The following is a 24,679-nucleotide window of genomic DNA, read 5'->3' on the forward strand; positions in this document are numbered from 1 at the left end:
CCGCCGCCCGCTAACAGAAGCCCCGCGGGCAGCCGTTGAGGGCGACGCCGCCGCGAGGCAGGGCGCTGCCGGGGTGGGGGCAGGGGGTACCAGAGCCGCGCCAGCCCCCGTGGTGCGCCCCACCTCGCGCGCGGGGCCGAGACGCCGGTCTCCGCTCCCGGCTGGGGCTTCCCGATGGGCTCCTCAGTCAAGCCGCCGCCTCTCCCTTTAGGCTGTCTCCCCTCAGTAGACCGGGGGGGGGGGGGGGGGGGGGGGGGGGAAGGAAGCAGGCTCCGAGGGCCCGCGGTGGCGAGGCGGAGGAGTTGCCTCCCCCCCTCGGGGGGGGGGGGGGGCTGCCGGTGGGCGGGGAGGGAGGGAGGCTTCGAGCCGGCGGCCGCCTCTCGGAGCAGCGGAAGAATTTTTCCGGCCCTGCCGCTCGTCGGTGGTGCGGTAGTGCGTGTGGCGCGGAGGGATCCGCGCGGGCCGCCGTGTGCCCGCCTCCTGCGCGGCGGCCGCTGCCTCCCTGATATAGTGCGGCACGGGGAGGCGCTGGCAGTCACTTGGCGAGCGGCGCTCCGCGGGTGCGGGGCTGCGCGGGCGGGCGCGGACGGCAGCGGGGTTTTGCCTGGGCTGCTCGAGCACCTCCAACTTGGAACTGTCCACCGGCGCCAGCTCCTGAACATGAGCCTCCTGCCTCTCTACCTGCTCGGATTGCTCCTCAGTAGCGGGCAAGGTAGGAGCGGGGCTGCCTTTTTTTTTTATTATTTAATTATTATTCTTACCTATACTGTCTGCTCGCTCAGGTTAACACGTAACCGGATAAGAAATGGAACAAAAATAAAGCAATGTATCATCCTGGAACCAAATTAAAAAGGACCTAAAACTTGCTTCATCGCCCTCCCCTCCCTTTTTTTTTTCTTAAGTATTCAAGGTGGGGAGAGGTATCATTTATGAGGAAAAAGAAAGAAAAGCTAGAAGCTGCTAAGTGCACTTAGCTGCTTTCCATGGGGTTTTGCCTTTTTTTGGGGCGATAAATGTGGGAGGGAGATCAAGCGATTAAAAAAAAAAAATATGTATCTGCCAGAGATCGTGCTTTAGAATATGCGTCTGCTTGAGGGGAAGGCAACGTGGGCTTCATTTCTAGGACCAGGGAGAAGTGCTGCCGGTAGAGCCAGTGCGAAATCTGACCTCAAGTCTGCCTGTCGGGGCTTCTCCTATTCCGAAGACCGTTCCTCTCGCTTTGCGGGGACACCGAGCCCCCCGGCTGGGGGGTGGCTGCGGAGGGGAGGGGGACGGACACACACACGGCCGCGGGCGTGTGCGCGGATGCAGAGACTTTCCGAAATGAAATAACGCCGCGGAGGCAGGTGTGTGTGTGTGTGTGTGTGTGCGCGGAGACGGGGCGTGCTGGGTTGCGCCTCTGGGCACTGTTCGCCTTTTGCATATGTATGTGCGTATATACATACAGCACTTCGTAAGATACGGACTTGGGTATTGTGGTGTGGCTGGGTTTTGGTTGTTTGGTTTTTGTTTTGTGGTTGTTGGGTTTTTTGGTGGTTTTTTTTTTTTTTGGTGAGGTGGGTGTTGAAATTTTTATTTATTTATTTTTTTATTTTGGATGTCACCGATGTGATTGCTTGAGGATTTGTGCTACTTTAGGAGACGGGGAGGGGAAGGGCCGCCGGGAGCGCGTTCGTGCGCGGTGTGACAGGGCGGGGGGTGCCCCTCGGTGAGGGATAATTGCGGCGTTTCGAAACTGTTCGGGCAAGTTTGTGGCGTTCATTTGGGGCCGAACCGGGCTGCTGGGCCGCCTGTGCCTCCTGTGGGATGCCCGCTGCGAGACGCTTGAGCGCCTTACATTGCCTGCACCTGAGGGCATGGGCGGGGGCCCGCGCTCGGGCCCTTCTTAAGGGGGTTTTAGAGGAGAGGGGGGGAAAAAAAAAGCCCCGACCTGGGTGTCAGTGGAGGCGCGAGAGCGGTGGGGATCGGCCCTCGGCCCCTGGTGCCGTCGCCTTGCAGCAGGGGGCGGCAGAGCTCCACGGCGGCAGCCGCCGGCGCTCGGGTACTGCCCCGCGCCGGGACGGGGGCGGCTTCGCCTCCCCGCCGCCCCCCGCCGCCCCCGCTGTGGGCACCGAGGGGGCGCGCCGACGGGCCGGTAAGTGCAGGCACCCGCGCTCTGGAGCGCCGGGACTGAATCTCTCACCCGGACGCTACATGGTGTCTTGTGAGGGGGTAGTGAGATCTGTTGCACTTGAAAAAGGGGTGGGAGGGGGGCGTTATGCCTTGAGGTATTAAGTCTGCCGCTCCGAAAGTCTCTCAGTGCATTTATCGCTAAACCTCATACCATGCAGTCGTTTTGTCTCGGTGATAAGTAGCAAAGAGCCATTAGATGCTCTCAATTTATATAGCAATGTTTCCGTGCTCTTGCCTCCTTGGGATGAGCTCTGGAGGTTTCCCGATGAGCAGCGGTTCAGAAACAGTCCGGAGGCTTTTCAGCATAGCCAGCACTGGGATGGCAGAGGAGGAGAATGAGAAAGCTTCCTTCAGGCTTTGCATTGATCTGCCTAGGTGTAATGTGTATAGAGATGTGGTCTGTGGTTCCTCTAACGGAGGAATGGTAGAAAGCTAGTTTGTGAAGTGTGATTACTGCAGCGTAGGAGGATTACACAGTTTTGGTATCTTACTATCACAAATGTCAAGACATAAATAATGGAGTGAAATACTAGATGCTATTAAGCTGGGTTTTAAAAATTATAGGGGGGTAGGTATGAGGGGGAGATGGAAAGAAGAGGAGGAAAACTGGATAAATTTCACACTGATAATAAGTTGTTATTAGTCTCAATTAAAAAAAAAAAAAGCTTTTTTTTATAATGGTAGTTAATTGTATTGGCAGGGGCAAAGAGTAAGATTTTTGAACTGGCTGTAGAAATAACAGGAACTTGCAGCCTCAATCCACAGCAGGGGCTAGTAAATGGGAGTAGGAAAACATCCTCATATGGAAAATATTCCCATTTAGGTTGCTAGGGGAGAGGAAAATTCTACAATGATTGTTTTTAAAATTCTAATAAGCATCATCATGGTGAGAGATTTATTGTGCATTTTTTATTTTTTGACACCTCCTTGAAGTAATCTTGAGAATTTCTTGAAGTGTTTCAAAGAATTTGAGAGGCTATTCCAAAAACTCTTGGGATATATCTTCTTTTGGGAATGCAATGATGGGGAACACTTAGATCATCAACTGAAGGTTGTGGTGTGTTTGAGGATTTTTTTGTTTGTTTTTAAGAAAACTAGTTTTATCTGAGTATTAAATGATGATTATGACTTTTTTAATATATATTAGAGAAGAGTATGGATGGTTAAGAAAAAGCTAGCAACTAGATTTGGATCATTTGCTTTGGAAATATTGAAAATCTTAGGTTGAGGATTTATATTGCTAATATAGCTGCAGTAGATTTTTATGAAAAGAGACTGAAGCTTTTTCTTTGTGAATTGCTGGTCTTTAAACCGGGGAGAGGGAACTGTGATGTATTTGTTCCATTTCAGAAAATCAGAGCAGTTTGAAAACAAGTAGCAGACAGCAGCCCCCTCCCCCAACCCCTTAAGTTGAGAGCCATGAATGTCATAATTATCTACCAGCACCAAATATTCCCTCTACTAATTTCATCACAAGGGAGGAGTTTAACTGGCAATGCTATTATGCTAAAACAAAAGGATTTTTTTCTTAACCTTTCAAAGCTGTCCACACAATTCATCCGGAGCAAACCCCCCAAATTTAATTAGCTTTGCTTTAATAAAAAACAAAACAAAATCTACCCCCCTCCCCACACACCCCCTAAACCAACAAAATAGCCTGCTCTGCTCTATAAATCTGGGTTTTTTACATATGTAGTAATACAACACTCAGAAGAGGAGGCTTCATTGGTTTTTGCTAGTGTCTGGGGACACCACCTCAAAGTGGAGAAATGGACATCTTCCCAGATTGCAAAATCCTATTTCTTTTATCACACTACATAATACACATTTCTTTAGGTTAGCAAATTTTTTGTTAATGTTAGAAAATGTTTTGTTTGTAGAATTTAATCTATTTTACACTCATCCAGGAGATTCATAGGGGTGAGTACTTGTTCAGTCATTGTGTCTAAAGCTTTCTCTTTTCACTGCTTTGATACTGAGTTTGTTTTTGTTTTTCCTAAGGAGTATCTCCTTACAAGTGCTTATAAGGGACTGTTTACTAGTGAGGAACATCCCCCAAAACAGATGCCAGTGTGTATGTCTTACGTACCACAGTGCAGTCACTGTCTAGAATCTTGCTTCTTTCTGCTTTTTGCATAGGGGATCCATGAAATTTGGAACTTCTTAAATCAATGAGTTTGGCTACTGGATTAAGTGGAACTAATATTTTACTCCAGTTGTATGCCAAAATCTGAAACATATCCTGAGATTTCAGCTAACCATTGTTTTATCCTACCAGTTGATTTATACAACTACAAAATACATCTACTACCTTCTCCTTTTCACCCTTCAAAAAAAAAAAATCAGACAAAAAGTAATGTTTGATTTGCAGTTTTAGTCTATGTAACTCCTCTTCAAGTGAAGATGAGAATCAAAATATCTGCCTGAAAATAAACCTTGACTGATGAGGTATTCTAAAAGACTGAGTTAAGAATGGATGGTTGAGAAATACGCAGTTTTGTTTCACGCACTCCTATTCAAAATGGAGTTAGAGGTATTTTTATCATTTGCAGTGGCTCTAAGTCATGAAATGTACAGAAGATAAAATCATAGAGGTAAAGCTTTAAAATCTTTTCTAAGAGGTTGAATAACATCATTTTGACTGACTTTTTGTCTTGCAGAACAATTCATGTATTTATTTAGGTAACTAATTATTTTTATTTATGGGAATGTTATTGGAGTGTTATGACCAATTTATGTATGATTTGCCTTCCACGGCCTTATTTTTTTTTTAACAAGTATTTTGAGAACAAATACTGTATTTGTTTGCCCTTTCATTGACCTTTTCTTTGAGGCACCTTTCCCAAAGTGATTCGTGTTTACTTACTGATTTTCTTCCAATTTAGTCCAGTAATCCCCCAGTTACTTTCAGCATATGCCATTTGATTTCAGCACAATTGAGTCAAGCTAATATGACATTTTGGGAAACACGTGTTTTAACTACATGGTAATTTGTGGCAGTGAGTTGAAAATCCATTATTGAGAGTAAGACATAAACTTCTCTAGATAAAGAATCTGGATGATAACTGGTATTCATATTTTAAACAGTTTATACCAACTAATTCATGCCAGATGTTTTTTTGGGTTTTTTGTTTGTTTTTTTAGTGCATACATTTGTTTTATAAAATAAGGGAGTGTACTTGATGAAGCATATGCTGAGGTTTTACATGTCACAGGTCATTTTAATTTTATTTTTGATATCTCTTGAAATTTAGAAATGGGAGAGACGTGAGAGACAACTTAAGGATATCCTAACGTATTCAAATCTGAAGGCTCATTGGAGTCTGTTAGGCTAGATCAAGGCCTACTGCTATCTAATATATCTTATCACTTGCTGTTTTGACCTAATCAATTAATCATGACCTAATTCTGACCTAGTAATTATGTCCTATTCCCTCCCTCTTTTCTCCTTAGTGTATTTAACTGCTTTCAAGTTTAGGTATTTGAGTAAAATTATTACATTTTTGGTAACTAGTTTAAAACTCAGAATAATTTTGAATATTAAATAAAACATTCAGAGCACTGTTTGCTGTTACTTCAAGAATCTGAGGATGTCCAGCTTCAGTAACATAATTCTGCATTCTGTCACAAAATCTTTTTATTGCCTCTGTAGCTCAGTTTCTTTTAATACTGTGATTGTATGGATTTTGATATTTTTTAAAGGATATCAGGAAAATGGAAAGAGTTAATTTAAAATAGCAATATACTCTTCAAATGTCTTGTGTTACGCTATAACATCTTGAATGGAGTATCTTCAAAATACATGGCTAAATTTTTATATTAGTTATCATTTGACTGATGATACCATTAATTAGAGAAGACATTTTCTGATTTGCTCTGCTGTAGATTAGCTCAGAATCTACCTCTTACTTTACTGAATGAAAGCAATAAAAGTTAAAGGAATAAAAAAAGAACATAAACAGGAAGAGTCAATTATCTGACTGTAGCTATTTGTGGGGACAGTTTATGATATTAAAATCTTTTTGTAGTGAAAAAGAGATCCATTTAAAAGTTACTGAAAAAATTATGTGGAAAGGAAACAAAGAGTACACATGCATACATGAGTCTACTTTTTAGAAAACACTGTTTAACAGAACCCTGAAGCCTTTGAATAACCTGCATTTGAGTAGCTCCACGGAAGCACTGTTTGTTGCACTAATCCAGAGGCTGCCACACTGAGCAAAAGTCAGTTGACTTCTGTGGGTTTTGGAGCTGTGGAGTATGTGAAGTCATCTCTTAAAATGGTAGGAAGTAAATGGCTTTCATTTTTGAATTGACATGAAATGGGACAATACTATCCATTTATGCTGCTGTTATGATTTAGGAAATTCTGATTAACAGAAGACTTCTCTGTTTGTATCCATGCATCAAAACCTAGATCATTAATGACGTGACATGGGAGTAGTGGCTTGAACTACAAATATAAAGGAAAATCTAGTACAGAATGAGATATTTATAATGTAGTTACTAAATATGAAGATGACTACGAGCATTGTGGCCAAACTCTACTGATTCTAGTCAGAGGAAAACTTCCATTGACTAAAGTTTGTCTTTGCATGAGAAACAGGACTAATTCTTTAAAAGCAATTATTTTACTGTCTCAAGTTAATTTGGGAAGGAGGTAGATGGTGAAATGTATCAATTAAAAATTAATTATGTGGTTTCTGCCTATTTAAGAACACTATTACCATTTGAAAACCAAACCTAAGTACGTTCTGAAATGTTTTACCTGTGTTCTGCTCCTTTTAGAAAATAAAAAAAAGCAGTTCTTCGATTTCATCTGTTCCTTAATATGATACATAAGGAGCACTGCAAATAGGATGAAGAGATCAAGTCTTTTAAAAATCTATTTGAACAAATAATTTTGGTAAGCCTGGAGATCTGCTAACCAAGGTTCTCATTTGCCACCAGTTTCTGTGATCTAAGTATAATCCTGTCTGAAATAGTTTGTGGGTGGACAACATCCGGATAAACTTGGGAAGCAACATTAAGTACTGTGGGGGTTTAGTCAGCTTCTTCATTGGTCCTTCCTAGCATTACTGAGATAAATTTCTTCTTATCCAAGTACTATATGAGTTCTTCAAGAACTAGCTTTCCATAAAGACATTGACATGTTAATTGATGTTTATTTAAGATGTAGTGGCTCTTTCCCAGAACAAATGAAGAAGACAGGAGTAGAATTGACTCTTTTTCTCTTTTGTCCAGTTATATTTTTCCTACTACTTAAATTTTTTTTTGTGATTTTAGAAGGATACACTGGGTTTTTTTAATTCTAATTACCTGAATAGTATTGCTAAACAGCAGACAAAGTTTGATAAATAACATCATAATTCAGCAAAATTCAAAGTAATACGTAATATACTTCTAGCATATGAATAACTTATTAGGGTATGAATGAAAATGTCCCTTTTCAAAATGACCTTTCCAGTTAGCTAATATTAAACTGGTTATTTACATTGCAGTTGTAGCCTAGGTAACAATACCAGTTGTTTGACTTGTTTGACTAGCTGTAAGCTGAAAATCGTACTTGCAATTCATATATGAAATTCATACAAGAAGTTGCTGTGCTCATCACTTTGCCCAAGTGGTGCCATTGGGAATGTACCACGAATTCAGTTTAAAACCAAAATCATTGCTACCAATTTTCTTACTACTAGAACACATTGCACCATATTCAGTCAAGCTGCAAGCAATTTCAAACCCATTAACTGCGTAGACCTTTGTACCGCAGCTGAATTTAACTTGTATGAAGTCAGGTCCATACTTAAAATAATAAAGCATTTAAAAAGGGAGACACATAGAGCAGCGTATGGAGGCCCTTCTGGCATGTGCCACAGATAGACATAAATGCATAAGGAGAGGTAATTCTGTCTCTCACTATGAATAGCTTTCTGTGCTGATCACACAAAATGAGTTTTCTTCTTTATTATAACAGGAAAGATGTAATCAGAACTGCAATGTTATTATGTCAATATTATGTCATTATGTTATCTTAATTAGTCAAAGCAAAATAAACTAAAGATCGAGGGTTTGGAGGAAAGGATAGAAAAGTGGAATGTGTTAACTGTTCTTCAGTACATTTAACAGGAATAACATAATATAGCATTAGTTTTATAAGTTCTTGAACATCCTATTCTCATAAACTAGCATGCTTACTGGATCAGAACAAAGATCAGTGTACTCCAGTGACCTCAATCCGACAAAGATTCGAGGCAAGAGTTGTAAAGAAACAAGAAGAGTACAGAGCACGAACAGTGTGATACTTCTGTCAGTGCACCCAACATTCAGGGATACGTCGGGTTATACCTATGTGATCTTCCTTAATAATCTTGGCAGGTCTTTGTTGCATGAATTTGTTCTTAAACCTGTTGATACTTTGATCTACTTAGTACACTGTGTCAACAACTTAACAAGAGGAAAAAATGGTGAAAGAAGCCTGAAAAAAATAGTGTTCAATCCCTTAGTTGCTGTGTTGAGTAAGGAATTTGTATTATTCCAGTACTTGCAACTCTTCCATGACATTCATAATTGTATGTACTATAGAGAAGCTGCCCATCTCTCATGTGAGGGTATCAGAACTACGTGTTATATGCATGAACTTTCCAGCAATCTAATAACATTTTTTGTTTTGTTTGGTGTTTCTTTCCTATTTTTTTTTTAGTATTTATTTTCCTAATGGTTATCTTAATTTAACAAATGGTAATATGAAGTACTTGAATTTTAAGCTGATCTGCATCAGGCCAATTGTAAAAAACCCCTCCTTGTTCATAAGTATCTCTTTTTTTTTTTCCTCTGTAATCAGTGTTGCAAGTTCTGCCTTACAAGGGGGTGGGGGCTAAAAGCGTTTGAGCAGTTACCCTGGTAAAGTGAACGCTAAGAGAGATTTGATTGCTAGGAAGATGACTCCCAGGGATGAACACATAGAGAGCACAGAGGTACTTGAAAGGAAAGCATGATATAGGAATAAGTGGATATAAACCAGTTACAAAAAAACCTCTTCAGGATGAAAATTAATTTCTGGCCAAAAAAGCAATGACTCTGGAGCATTATAAGAGCGAGAGGGAAGAAGTATGGTTATTCTTAAGATGGTTCTTTATTAATTTATGAAAGGATTATGTTTAATGGGTCCCCAGAATGTCCCAGGAGATCACTTCAAATGATGTGCTTCTAAGGCATTCTTCATATAAATGTTCTCAAGATACAGGGGGAAAATAATTTTCAAATTGCTGAATGATACTTTCTGGAAAATATAATTGTAAGAGTGTTTCTTATCCATTAATAGGTGTTACCCAGCAGATATTACTACTTAATGCAATAAGAATTGCCAGAGTTTCTTTGGTACCTGTTGCAAATTTTCCAGGTGTCCCTAGATATTGTCTGTACGTTTAAAAAATAAAAAAAAAAAATTGTTCTCTACAGTTGTTTCTGGGAAAATATGAAAAAAATCAGATCCTTAAGTGTCAAAAACTCTTCTCCATTGTTTTAACGTCTGAAAACTTTTTCTCACATACATCTCTCTAACAGTGAAAGAAAGCTGTTCTTAGAAAATGCAGCCTTAAATGATTTAGTTGTGTATATAACAGTAATAGAGAATTACAAAGATAAAATTGCACAGCACTGAAACATTGTGGTTTCTGCTAATAACCTGAATGATTTTGTATCAGACATTCATATTTCGCAATATAAGGTTTGCTTTTTGTTCTGGAATTCTAATTTTATAAGTCTTATTTGGGATTTGAAATGTAAGATGAATTATACCCAACTGGGCATTGTCATCAGTAATACATAATGCAATAATTCATGTACTCCTGTGCTTTCTGTGTTTAGGGAATAATACCTTAACTTTAGATTTATGAAAAAACAACTGCTGACTTTTTCCAATGAAGACTCTCTGTGGCATAATATAAATGCTATATCTATCTCTAGCTGATATAGTTTATTTTAAGAAAATCATGTTATGCGAGATGAGTTCTGCTGACAGAATTGTGCACACCCTGCAGCCATGGAACTCCCACTGAAGTCAATGGGAGACTTGTGTGCCAAGAGTACTGTTTCGGGGGTTGTACTGATTGCAGCTTTCAGGGTTTGATTGAAGCTTTCAGGAGTTGTATAACTCCCATGTGAGTATGTGGGAATTTTGATTGAGTAAAGAATAGAAAATCAAGCTCTAACTTTATGTATATCTAAGTAGTGAGCATGTTTATAAAGTAGTGCTGAAAAAGTGTGGGGCTAATCCAACAGCACAGAAGAACGAACTGAAGGGATGTTCTGGTGTGCCAGGTTCTAGTCAAGATAATGCGTAAGACAAAAAGGATACTTTTCTTTTTTGATAATAAAACCAAAGACATACTGTAAGTATTGTAAGCTACTGATTTCATTTTCTCCCTCTGGGAACATATGAGAAAGTTGAGCTTTGGCAAATAATCATTGCATGTCACAAAGTTGTTGCAGTCCAGGTCATAGCTGTGTTGGAGAGTTTACCATTCAGTATTAAAATTCATCGTTCAGTTTTGTTTGTGTGTTTGAGAGTTTTGATTTACTTGTTTGTTTTGGTCTGTGGCTTTGTGACACTAGTCAAAATTGTTCCTTAGATGTTCAGTATTCAGGTCGTGCCTGGAGGTCTGCAAGCGTACTGTCTGAGTGATCAGATGTTAAATGGATTTGTGCCAGTTTATGGCAGTTCCACACATTGGGTTCAACAGCTTTTAGCATTTAGTTGAAATAATCCTCCCCTGCACCTTTGCATTACACTTCTATGAATGTCTTTGGATTATACAAGCTGTGTGCATACAGAATTTATGTTGCTGGGTTTAAGAACTTTTTCATGGATGATGTTTTCTATACAGTTCTCCTAAACTCATGGTAGACTTACTCCAAGTCTACCATTCTTAGAAATTTACAGAAGTTTTTCTAATGTCGTGATAGTGGGTTTCAATTATGAGTGCATGATTGTCTTACACACTGCTAATTTTAAAAATAATTTTGATTTTTATATTCACTTTTTCTGTATCATTTGCAAACATTAGTACAAATTAAAGGATTCCTAGATGTGCTTTAAAAGCTCAGGAGCCACACCTGCTTCATTCTGTGCAGCTCTTTACATGCCACACTCTGATAGCTGGGGTTTTGGATTTTTTTTGGTGTGGGTTTTTTGTTGGTGCCCCCCTGCCCAAATACATACTTTGTCTGCTATATGTAAGAGGAGATCTGACTGGGAAAACTATAGTTCCCTGTGAAAACCTTGATAAAAAGAAATACACTTTCCTATGAGTCATGTATTTAGCATTTTTAGCTTCTCAGGATCTCATTTAAAAAAAAACAAGCAACCCCATCTAAACAAAAACAAGAAATATTCCTTTTCAATGGAAAAATCATTTTGCTGTTAGATAGAGTTCTGGTATCTGTTGTTCTGTGCCTATTTTAAACCAGGAAAGACAATTGTAGCCATTCGGTGGACTGAAAAATTAAAAGACGATGACTTTATTAACATGTAAATATTGTAAAATCTATTCTAAAGAAATCTTACCTGATTTTTTAAAAAAATTTTGATTAGTGAATGTTACTATTGCTTTAATGCACCTTAAATGTGTTTGCAATTATTTTCCAGACTATGAAGCCCACTGAACACAGTCCTGAAAGGTTTCCAGATAGTTTCCGTTTACATACAAGGCAATGAAAGTTAGCCCTGCAGAAAACCTTTCTGTCCATAACCACACTGAATCTATTCCAAGTGACCTGCAGGTATTAAAGAAGTAACTTCTCTATCTGTCAACCTATAGAACAATCTGTTTCTGCAGTGATGTTCTATTTGTACCTATGAAAATGGCATAATGAATTTCTTAACTACATTTGTGGACATCTGATCAGAAAAATCAGTGTTGTAATGGGGGGGGGAGGAGGAGGGAAAACTCCAGCAGCGGGAAGGAAGGAGCACCTAATGTTTATTGTAGGTGCATGTTTTTCTCAAAGAAGTGACGCTCCTCTCCCTGGTTGTTGTGGTGTTTGGTTTTGGGTTTTTTGTTTATTTTCTGGTCTGTAATATTTTTTTGGGGGATGGAGTGTCAAAAAATAAAATTCTGTTTTCATAGTCTACGTGTGTTTTAAAGCATCACACAAAGTTTCACATAATGGTTCTGAAAGATTTTATTCTTAAGACTGGAAGACAAACCTTACTTAGAGATATCTTCTGCATGACAGGCCTTTTGTGTTTAGTGCCAAGTTCTGTTTTTTGTCATAAGAACACTGAAGATTGAACAAAGGTCAATTGGACTGTTTCCTGGAGATAGAGTGAACACTTGTAAGAGCCATGTTTGTAGAAATCATGACACACTTTTGTCATTTTCTTTTAACATCTGATTCTATTCTTTTTACCCAATGCAAACTCTTGGGAAACCTTGATCACTTCTCTATTGCAAATAGGCTATCATGAGGTTTTATAATATTGAGAAGAGGTAATTTGGGCATTCTCACAAGTGTTCATTAGTTTCATAAAAAACTAAAATAGCTGTGGGGTTCATATTTCCATTTGAACTGTAGCCACATCTGTAAATATGTGTTCCAAGTTTATTTTGCTTGAATTATCACTTAAGTTTAAAAAGTAATATCTTAAAATTCTGTTACCTGAGGTTTTTCTGAAATTCAAACCTAAAAATAGCTGCATATGTCTATGACAAATAATTACTAAGCCAGCAAAAATGAGAATATAAGCTCTTCAAGCTGTTGTTAAGGGGAAAAACATGTACAGGGAAGCAAACCCTACTCTTCATAGTAAACATTTTTATACAAAACAAACATTTGTATTAGCAGTCTGAGTTTAATTGTTCATGAAATATCTTTGTGTAAGGCTTAATTCTTAATGGCATTAAAAATTGTTTCAGTTTTTCAGTCTTTATGCTATAAAAATACTTTTGGGGTCCTGTCTTAAAGTAGTAAAATGAGTGGAAACAGTTAACCTCCTCAAAGATTCACTGAGTTAACGCTGAGCTTTGCCCTACATCCATTTGGCAGAATTTCTCTCCTCTAGCAGTGTTACCATTCACTTGCATTGTGCAATGTAACTGCATCATCTAAACAGAATATTTGAGGTATGATGTTAGGGAGGTAAATATTGTTCTGTTAAAACTTTTGGTTCCAACATCTTACATTTGGTAATGCAAATGGTCAGTTTACAACCTGGCGATAAAAAGGAATGATTCAGCTGAAAAGTGAAGTACATGATTGATGATGGTACTCACAGGCAACAAGTCACTTTTTTGTTACCAGAGTACAGTATCTGTCATCTTAAAAAGTACATGATCTGTCCGTTCAATGTCATATATATATATGATATTCACGTAATGAAATCTATTATCATAACTGACACAAATGGCGTCTTTGTAGCCTGAAGAGAGAAGCCAAAGAAGGCTAAATGAGGGCGGAGACTTTTTTTTTACTTTAGAAATAGCTTCTGCAGATCAGAGAAGTGAAGACCACTTTCTTTTTTTCCATAAGGTTCTCCACTAAATAATGTGTTTTCCATAATTATCTGTTCAGTATTATTCATGAAGTCTAAAATTGCTTGTGTATACTTGTCTTTGGAACATGTATGACAGCCAGTATCAATGTATATTGAGGAATTCCTCAATATGTTGAAATGTAGTAATACGACACCTCCAGGCTCACCTTTGGAAAAGTAGGGAATTAAGTTAGCACGTATGTCCACTTGTTCTCTGCTAGGCAGATGTAAGTTCTCCTTACACAGGCTCCCAGTTAACTGAAGACAAACTAGCTCCAAATCAAAAACTGAAACTTCCATTCCTGTGACGGTGCTTGAACAAACTGTTGTTACGGCTTATTAACATTAGCATAGTGTTGTGGTAATTACAGATGCACAAATTGCCATTAGGTTGCATCTGGCCAACGCAGAGCATGCATCTTCCTGCCAAAGATTGTGTGTACATGCCCGTGGCAAGATAAAGACAGGACGGTGCAAAGATCCTGAAGTTGAAGACAACCTAAACCAGTGAATCTGAATGGCACAGTGTTGTCCTCGTGGCACAGAATGCCCACCTCTGTCAGGAACAGGAGAACTGGCGTAGGACTTCTGACTCTAAATAGTTTCATTTGCCATAGGTGACCATGTTGATATGTGTGTATTGTTTCCAGACTTAAGCCGAGTTAAGGCATCTCTGCGTCATGCTTATGCACGTTTCTGCAGCTGCTGTCATAGGCACAGTTAGCTTGGCCCACAGCTGTGCATATATGACCTAAGTAGAAGAGACATCACACAGAGCAATAAATTTGATTCAGACTCCCGAGTCTTTAGGGTGGTACCCTAAAAGTTGAACCATCTTTTCAGACACTCGATGTTATTCCGTAAGTTCTAGGAAGCTACACTGACCTCTATCCTAATTTTACTAGGAGCACTTAATGTGGCACCTTGTTCTGAGAGTGCCCATGCAGTTTATATTCATGAAGTAGCAGTCAAACAGTATCCTTTTGGAAGACAGTCCAGTAGCACATTCAAACTGGTATAACTGAGAGGACATGAGCTACTAGTGAGAAAGGAAATCCCAGCTATAATAAATCAGTAATACTTGAAAAATGTTTTAAATTTAAGTCATTACTTTATCTTCAATCAAACTGTATACTTTTGTTCTTCATACAAATAAAATCAGAGGTAGATCTGACAGACTGAATACTAACCATTTCTGGACAATAGAATAGATATCCATTTAAACAGAGAAGAACGATTTCATGAAGAAGTATGAAAGATTATAGTTTTCTTGTTAGAATATTGCTAGCAGGCAGGAAACCTGAGTTCTCCCATTGTGAAGCTTTGTGACTTAATACAAATAACTTTATTTGTGCCTCAGGAATTTTACCTGTTAATATTGCCCAAAGTATACTCTGAATCAAGTAATTCAGGCACCAGAAAGAAAAGGAAGATATTACTGTTGCATTTTAGCCAGTAATCCTTACTCAATATGTTGGGTTTTGTTTTAGTTCTGTCATAGTCTGTGAAACAGAATTACTTGAATTCTGCTGCCTTGGTTTTGCTAAAATTTGTTTCTCTTTTTGCATTAAAGCCAGGATGTGAACATGAAGTATTTATTTACAAAATTAGAGAAGTCATGCCCTTATGGATGTTTTTTCCTTAATTGTACCAAGAGTCTCCATTTTATTGGTGTGAAAGGAAACAAAGAAACTTGATCAAGATCAGACAGAAAGTCCTTTGTGAATCAAGAATTGAACCAGCTATCCTGATTTCATTCCAGTGCTTTAACAGTCACCCTGCTTTTATTTTACAAGATATGGAGTCAAAACTGACATGAAAATACACAGTGATTGTAAATAGATTTCACTCTTGTTCTTTAGGGGTGTGCACGCTGATTCCAGCAGCTCTGTCTTAAACAGGCTTTATCTGAGGCTAGAGTGTTTGGTGGGTGTGATGATTTGGCATTCCTTTAGGATCCTAAGGAATAGCCTCAGAAATCCTCATTTAAATCTGCAGATTAGCAGATGGAATGCTCAGTGTGGTGGGTTTTTTTGGTTGTGTTTTTTTTTTTTTTTTTTTAAGAAGGAAACAAACTGGAAATGTGCTTTTTTGGTGAGAAACTAAATTGGGAGAGGGGGGAAAAAACAAAAAAACCCCAACTCTCAATACAAAACCAAAAAAAAACACCCTACAGACTCTAAGATCTGTATTTGGTTTTGTTTTGGTTTATGTTCCCCACTTGCTATTCTGACACTGCATCAGAAATTACTTTTTGTTTTAGTTTTGAAATAATAGCTGTCATCATTTATCTCTTTGAAGAATGAAAGCGAATAACCAAATTGTTTTCTTTCCATGGTGAAACAGGCTGTTTTGTTGTTTGAGGCTGGTTGTGAATATTGGACTGGTAAGACGTTAAGTAGATGAAATTGTGTGAGAATCATGCTGTCAATATTGATAGGCTCAGAATCTGACCAAACTTTTTTTCTTCTTTCTTGCAAACTCCATTTACTAAAATTGCCAGACTGGATATCTGTAGTCTTGGGTTTGTGTATCTATTTTTGGAATGAAGATAAATCTACTCTTGTCTTCCTGAGTTTTGTTTCCTTTTATTTAGAAGTGGGATAGTGTTACATAGCTGTCTGATTCTCAAACACATGGAAATACTAGTATAAAAAAGCTAAATTAATTGTTGGTCATTAATATTTGCAATATAGAAATAGTAAAATAATGATACAAATTCCATTTTTATGTTAACATAAAAATAGGCAATAATGTTATTTGTACTAGTGTTTTGAACAAGCATTTTACAGGGTGCCAAATGCTGGTACAACCTCTGTAGATTCTTTAATCCACACAGTAAAAATTGAGAGGGCTCTGAAATGCTGTTTGGAACACGCAGTCCCTGATCCTCTAGCATAAATGAGAGAAAAGAGTAATTAGAGGGGCAAATTTTATGTGTTTCCTGCATTGTTTATACACATAAGAGGTTATCTATTGCTGCAAATTGGATTAGCTGTATAAACAGCAGCATAATTTATTTAAAGTCAGGTCTCAAAGACTTGGAAAAAATAGTGGAAGAACAAGAAGGGGATTGTAAAAAGAAGTACTGAGAGTGCAGCTGTACTTGTGTAAAGGTAACTTGTGTATAACTGGATGTATTTTAATACAGCAGAACTTCTGTGTTTTAACCATTGACAATGTAGAGAGCTTGAGACTCAACATTTCAGCAGAAGCTTTAAACCTATACGTAAGGGCTGTTGAAATGACATATTTTAAACCAATTACACTTCATAAATTCATAAAATCAATCACCACCTCTTTCTGAGTAGCTATGAATATTCATACTTCTTCCCCAGATGACTTAGAGAAATGATGATGCGCCTTCCAAATGGAAAGATATATATATACACACACACATAGTTGTTTCTTTGGAGTCAATAACATAACTTCTATTTAACTTTTCTAGTGGTTGGATTTTGTTCAGTGTACTCACATTTAGGTACTGAAAGGAATGTTTTGAGAAGTTTCCCTACCTGCAGCCATGGTGATAGCATGAGTGGCTCTGTAGAGGTCCATTAGTGGTCCGAGATGTACTACTCCTCTCCTGGGTTCCATGGGGCTAAAAAGAACAAGGTGTTTTTTCTTTTCTGTAGGGGCTACTGCAATGAAGAAAAGTATAACTTATAGTAACCCAAACAAGTTAAATTATGATTTCTACTGATAGCATTTACCACCAGAGTAACTCTATACAGAAAGGTAGTGCAACTTGATTGGAGTTATAAGAACACTTTAATCTTTAACTTTTGAGAATATTCTGTATTTCTCTATTCAATTGGATCTTTTATATATATATATATTTTAATTTCTCTGGTATTTAATTAGCATCTTCTCCAATGAGATTCATTATATTTTTTTGAAACATAAAACCTGTAAATGCTTATAAGTTTGTGTATCCACATTGAAAATTATGTGGATATCTTAGTAAAAAGTATCTTTTTTGTTATGTAGATGAAAATAGTTTTGTTTTTTTCCTCATCCTTAAATAAGCTGCTTGACAATAACAGTTACAATTTTATTAGAAGTTATGATTTGTTGCATGTAATGTGTACCTTGATTTTTCTACTCTGGAGTGATTTTTACAGACCAAATCTATCACTTCAGTAAACAAGATGTTTTATTTAATCTCCAGTCTTTAATGCAGCCTTTTAAAAGAGGCATTTCTTTGAGTGCAAAGTTTGTTGTCATGTTGCGAGTGTGTGTTTCTGACCAGAATGCAAAGTAGCTTTAATCCATACATTCTTTTTTTCCCGTACTGGGATAGCTGCCAAATCTATGTCAGCGATTAACTTCTGAATGTGTCAGCTGTAACAAATACAGTTCATTGTTTCTTGACTAGTTAACAGCTAGTTAAAAGGCAGGAACAACTCGAATGAAAGGGAAGTACTGTACATCTTGTATCTAAAATATTCAGGCTGTTAAAAGTACTGAGAGAGGAGGAAAAAAAAAACAGTTCTAGGAGGGATTTTATGTAGACAAAATCACTTAGCTGATTCTTCAAATCAAAACATGCCAGATCACCGGATGATGAAGTTACCTGATGAAATTATGGTCAGTTACAGGTAATTTTCAGTAAAGGGTTATATTATTAGATATTTAAGCCTCTGTTTTGCTCTTGTAAAAAGCAGAACAATGACCCCCCTAAAAGCCCTACAAGAAACCTGTCTTGAACTGTTGGAATAACATCTGAGATGCTGACTAGAAAAAGTATCACTAGAAAGAAAAATGCCTTAACTTATTTAAGGAACCTGAGAGTGCAAAAATTATCATCTAGAGCAAAGTGCAAAATCACAGTTTAGAGGGGTGAATTAATTATAATCTTCTTCCTCACAGACATTTTCAAATTCTTTGTCTTTTTTGTTTGCAGACTGTTTGAACCAAGTCATAACAATTTTATGTTCGTGTTTTGCCTTTGTTTTTTTTGGCAAACTTTGCAAGTAAAATATGAACAGTTTGCTATAAACAGTTTAAACCCACAGTGTATTTAATTCTTTAAGCTTGCTGTAGAACTTTTTTCCTAAATTTTAGATCAACTATACCAGCAGAAAAGTTTTGCAATGCAAACTGCAATTTTAGTGTATGTAAGACTTTTTTTTTTCTATATTTTGATCTTAGAATATACAAAAATATACCTTTTGTCCTGTTGAGCTTGACATGAAAATGCTGGTAGTAAATGAAGATAAAAGAGGCTCTTGTAGCACATGTCATATTCAATATCTTGCATAAGAGAGCAGATTCAGGTTTTTTCTCACAATGACAGGTGCTAGAACTTTGTAGAGATGCAGAATTATTTTGTTGACTAGCTCATTTGAGCCCTGTTATTTTCAAGTTGCAGTTAGTGAAAGGTTTGAATGTCCTATTAGGCAGAGCAAAGACAGGGGAGGCTGTGCAATGAGGAGAAAATTTTTATTTTTATATATAACAAGAACAACAGAAAAACCCCCCAGGAAAACACAAATTTGGATCATACTGAATCTGCTTTGAGTTAGAAGAGGAACTTTAGCTATTGACAGCAAACTATTCTGCTGGGAGAATTTTTTAAATGCAAAGAAACTTGTGGAAAAATCTATCACTTACCATTTTAAAATAAGTTATGTATTTTAAGGAAATGAGGGAGGGGGGAAGATGGTCTTTGCATAATTAGATATCATAGACTTTCTGTATAGATTTGTGGAATAGAATGTTACTTCTCAACTCATTGGCAGTTGTGCAGCCTATACAGTAAGTAGTATTTACACCTAATGTGAATCTACAGTCTCAGTCCTTCAGCACTTATTCGTCCTGCTCTGTGCCACCCCCATCTTCATTCCCCTAGTTTCCCTCTAGTTTCCTTCCTACGGAGAAATTTAATTATTTCATTTAAAAAGGGACTCCAGACAGTGATTTCCCCAATACATGAGTCAGAACTTATATATTTGTATAATGGTGGTTGTGAGTCACAAGCAGGATTTGTTTGTTTACCTTCAACTTAGTGTGGATGGTGGAAGATGGGAGTGGCACTCCTTTCTCCTGTGACACATCTTTTTTTTTTTTTTCCTTCTCCCTTCTTATGGTGGAAGATCTGAGAGTCTTAGAAGGCAAACCAATTTGAGATACATAAATCAAGAAATACAGCGATTCCCATCCAATATCCCAACTATCTTCAACTCAAGTTACACGCAACTCGGTTCCTCCTGAAATCCCAACCACCATCATCATTTCCTGCTGCTACTTTTTATAACTTTTCTTGAGCATGCTGGTGACTGAGGTATCCCATGCATTCTTGAATCCAGGATCTTTGAAATTGGTTATTGCAATGCCAAGATTTTTTAAGGGAGGGGAAGGAGTTATTAAAAAGGGCAAAGAGAAACTGAATGGTGGGGATAATAAGACTTCTGCATTGTAAGTGGAAGCCTAAATGAATGAGCAGGTAATCTGTATCCCATAATCTTGAATGAAACTGAAGATTCAGTGGCAAATGCTGTACCTTTTGTTTAAAAGGTAGATGTCTGACCAAGACAGGCTTGCTGCTCTAACACAAATAGTGTGCAAGGCTGTATATATGTGTATATGTAAATATCTATATCTCATAGTTTTCAAATATAAATGATTTTATTTATGTAGTTATGTCATTGTCCCAGATTCCAATCAAATCTCTTCTTTTAATAAGCATACAAGTCTGGTAATCTGTTTTCAAGAATAAGCATTCCTACAAGGTGAGAAAGAAGACATCAGGGCATGAGAGAAAATGGGCTTGTTTACTTTGAGGTGGAGAGGGGATTGTTTGGAGTCTCTAAAAATTCCAGAGTGGTAAGTGGAAGGAAGGAGGATTATTCTTTATTCAAGTTAAAGTATGTGCTTGGTGCAGGAGCAAATGGGTTTGAACTGATTCATCAATTTTAGTCTGAAAATGTAAAGATTACTTCCATCCATAAGAGCAAGGAAAATGTGGAACAACTTTCAAAATAATGGTTGTACACAACTAAGTGACTGTAAAGAAAGAGGTAAAGAGGTTTGAGGGGGATGTTGTAATGCAGTGTCTACAGTAGGGCACTAGAATCTTTTACCCAAAAACTGCTGTTCTGCATTCTTGATTGAATTCTTTTTGGAATTGAACCCTGAAATTTCTCCTTTAAGTTTGTGTTTCGCAAATAAAAAGTACGTTGAAATTAACTACTTAATTATGTAATGAGTTAATTTAAATAATCTATACTAATTATAGCATATTTGTTCAGGATTTTTTCCTAGAATTTCAGATGTGTAAAATCTATGCAATGACTTACCATGCAATGAGAATGAATTCAGTTTTCACTCATTTCATGTTCTCATTATGAATTAGTGATGATTAAGTCCAAAAATAGGTAGCATTTCACTGTAGTACCTTTAAGGTATGCCTATAGAGTTTACTCTTGTACACCAAAAGAAGTGCTTTGTAAGTGCTTTGACTTCACAAAATAAGTAGCAGTTCATAAGCAATGGACATAGTAGAAATGATGACCCATTAGAAACACAAAAGCGTGAATTTTTCATGGAACTGACAAAAACTGTTCTGAGTATCTTTAAAGAAGAATCTGGTATTTAGAGAATTCATAGCCAAGTAAGTTTCACCAAGCTGTAACTGAAAACAAAATCAAATGATCAGTATTTGTGTACTGTGCAGAGACGATCTGAGAAAGTTACTCCTCTTGAAGAGCATGAATTTTACTTGTGATTTTTGTGTTATGTTTTTAGACAAAAGGTGCTAAAGAATCTGCAAAGAAATATTCAGAATTGCTGATTCCATTCATTAGTCATAAGACAATTATGAAATATAAATTAACTTTAACCTGGCAGATTATTATAGGTGAAAGAATAGGGAAAAAAAGCTGATTGTTTCTTTGACATATTTTCAGTGTTTTCATAAAGGACATCAGAATAGATGCCCTCCAATTTACAGGAATTATATGAATAAAGGTTATAATACAATGCAATAGAAAAATGCATTAATTAAAAAGACATCATAGATAGGCATATATCATAGAGGACTCAAAGTTTAGATACAGATACTTTTTTTTTTTTGGTGAGAAGATAATTTCCTGGACTGTAAGAACTTTGCAGCAAATACTTGGGTTTTTTCGTATTAGCTGTGTGTGTAACTAACTAGATTCTAACAGTTTTATTGGAAGAGCAGGATACAATTGCCTGAAGTCAGACTTCCACACTTGACACATCATATCACAAGTGCCAGACAAATTTCTGCATTGTCCCTGTGATAATTTCATTAGTTTCTTCAATTTAGCTTTTTTCCTGGCCTTCCTAGACAGCACAGAAGGCTGGAGCCCCAGAAGATAGAGGCTCTCATAATGCTCTCATAAATGTGCTCTATTTATAGTTTCTATTAATACTATAGAATTAACTTTGCCTCAGAAAAGAGAGTCATAGTGCCAGCAAGTAACTTACATTCAACATGTCAAAGTCTAGTTCCGTATACTCCTTTAAAAAAAAAAAGTTAGTCTGAAATATTTCATATCCTCTTATGAAACAGCAGTAACCTTCGCAGCACATAGTGTCCAAATTTTGTAACATAAAAAAACATTTCCGTCTTTCATTTATAGGTAGTCTACTCATGCAGATTGAAGATTTTTAAGCTTTAATTTAAACTTGCATTGCTCTGTCATTTATATTTCAAAAGTTAAAAATGTGAAAAATAAATCATACAATATTTGTCACATTTTTCTAGTCAGATACAAATCAGATATATCACTAATCAATGGAGGAAATAAATTGATGCCACTATTAAGATTAAGTTCATATGATTTGGAAGTATCTCAAACTATCCATACATATATATGAAAGAACCTAACTTATTTGTAGCTATAGTTTGTGGCAAACATGATTTTCCAGTCTTTTTTTTTTCTGGTTCTGTTGTATCCTGTTTACCACCTAATAATTGCTTGAATGACTTTTTGCTTGACCATTGACTTGGTACCCTAGCATAGCATACCATAAGAAATCACAGATGAGAGTTTGTTAGATGAGTTTTTGCAAGTTTAGAAGAGGCTAATTTGTTACTGCTTCCATGTAGCTACTCTTAATGTTGCAACTTGTATATTTATTATTCTGGTATTTAATACAGACTGAGTGTTCTCAAGTTTCTGGAAACATCTGGTTTCTAGTTCTGGTTCATGTTCAAACGCCTTTCTGGCTCACATTAAATCATCAAATGGCATCATAACTCGTATTTAATACCTCCCTACTCAATACATGTCATCAATGATTCCTTATTAGATCTAAATCTTTAGCTTTTTGCAAAATACTAAGCACAGGATTTTCACCTGTATTTTCTAAACAAGCTAGGGTGAGTTTATTTCTAGATTTGAAGTGTCTCATTGTATTAATGTGCTGCTTTTTAAAACACCTCTGAAACACATAATCTTTCCTTTGATAGTTTCTTCTTCATTTTATGACATATTAAAACTTGAGTCTAAGGAATACAGTGCAAATATTTTAATTCATTTTTGCTTATTCTCTACTTGCAATGTCATAATTCTATGATTTATAAAAAGGTAACCAAGTATATTATAAAACCTGTAATATTTCTTGTGATATCAATACATTTTTATATTGTGCTCTCTGCCCAGGGAGGAAATTCTGTGTCTACAAATTAAAGCAAAAAGAACACTCTCAAATACTTCCTATGAAAATATTAGAGGCATGTAGACAGGTGCTTTCAAGAGCAATTACGTATGAAGATGACATTACTTATCTTTATGTCATGAAGGACTAAACCAAATCAAAAGCTTAATGAAGCATAGGGAATGACATCCTAAATAGGAAGAAAAGGCTAATGCCCAATTTTAGTTTTTCTGTAACGAGAGCAGGACTAAGTATCTGAAAAACTATGTAAGTCTATAGCTAGACATGCAAAATTATCAAGCACTTTTCATATGAGAAACTGTCTCTATCTTTGCTTTGCTATGCAATTTGTTGTAAAGCTAAATTGGGGGTTTGCTTTTAATTTAGTTTTGAAATGGAGCTGATGGTGAACTTCACCACCAACCTAACTCATTACAATCCTCCTGATAGCAGATCTTTTCTGCTGGTGTCTGCCCTTGGAAAAGGGGGGAGTTTACAAAGACGATGTGTTCTAGATAGTTCAGTGCCTTTGGCTGGAAATCTCTAGAAGGCCAAATGCTGATGTGGTGTCTGTCTTGTTTCTCGTGTGCCTTTGTCTTTTCCGCCTTGTCTTTACGATTTTGCTGGAGGTAGGTAATAATGATGAAAGAAATGATTGTTCTTCCTTCCTGTTTCCTAAAGCAGGGAGGTGCATATGAGCGCATTGAGTTGCTAGTGTGGATCACAAAAAGAGTGGGGTGACTCTACTACATCATTCAAATGTTGTCTTTGACTATGTTTGTTTTCTAAAACTGTTTGTGTTGCCCTCAAAGTACATACTGCTTTGTGAAGCTATGCAGTGCAAGTGGTGTGACAGACCTTAGGCAAAACAATGTAACACTGCAATGGGTCTCTGAAGAGAGCAACCATGTATTGTCTTAGACAACTGGGTTTTTTTTACTACTATCATTTTAAAGACACACTTGTCTGGTTTCTGTTGGATATGTTGGAGACACAGCAGTTCTGTCTAACTGGTCTCATGACCCAAGTGCCTCAAATTACTTTCTCTTTTCCTGTTAAAAGGTCATTCACATACACACATGCTCCTTGCATTTGAATTGGTTCTCCAGTTTGACTGCTGCTGAGCCTCAATAATGAATTTCTGTATGTTCTGAATTTTTAAGATCAATTCTGAGAAGATTTTCAGAATTTTTTTATCAAGTTTTGGTGTGTGTGTGTTAATGTTAGAAGTAGATATAAAGTATATGCCAGAGTTAAGCAGTTTAATTCAGGTTCTATTTCCATTGATTGCTTCATTTAAAATAACAATTTTAGATTATGAATTTTACCTACTGTGTCTAT

At 37.3% G+C, this 24,679-nt stretch overlaps 1 protein-coding gene across 1 annotated transcript in view; it reads left to right on the forward strand.

Moving 5' to 3' along the window:
• Positions 1-530: 530 nt before the first annotated feature.
• The window catches only part of NCAM2 (neural cell adhesion molecule 2), a 326,924-nt gene continuing 302,775 nt past the window's right edge, over positions 531-24,679 (forward strand). Inside the window, exon 1 of the mRNA XM_075769966.1 lies at positions 531-712. Within this exon, the coding sequence (XP_075626081.1) occupies positions 661-712 (52 nt within the window). The 5' untranslated portion in view covers positions 531-660. The remainder of the gene's footprint in view (positions 713-24,679) is intronic.

The sequence above is a fragment of the Balearica regulorum genome, chromosome 1 (assembly GCF_011004875.1).
Source record: "Balearica regulorum gibbericeps isolate bBalReg1 chromosome 1, bBalReg1.pri, whole genome shotgun sequence".
Taxonomy (NCBI): domain Eukaryota; kingdom Metazoa; phylum Chordata; class Aves; order Gruiformes; family Gruidae; genus Balearica; species Balearica regulorum.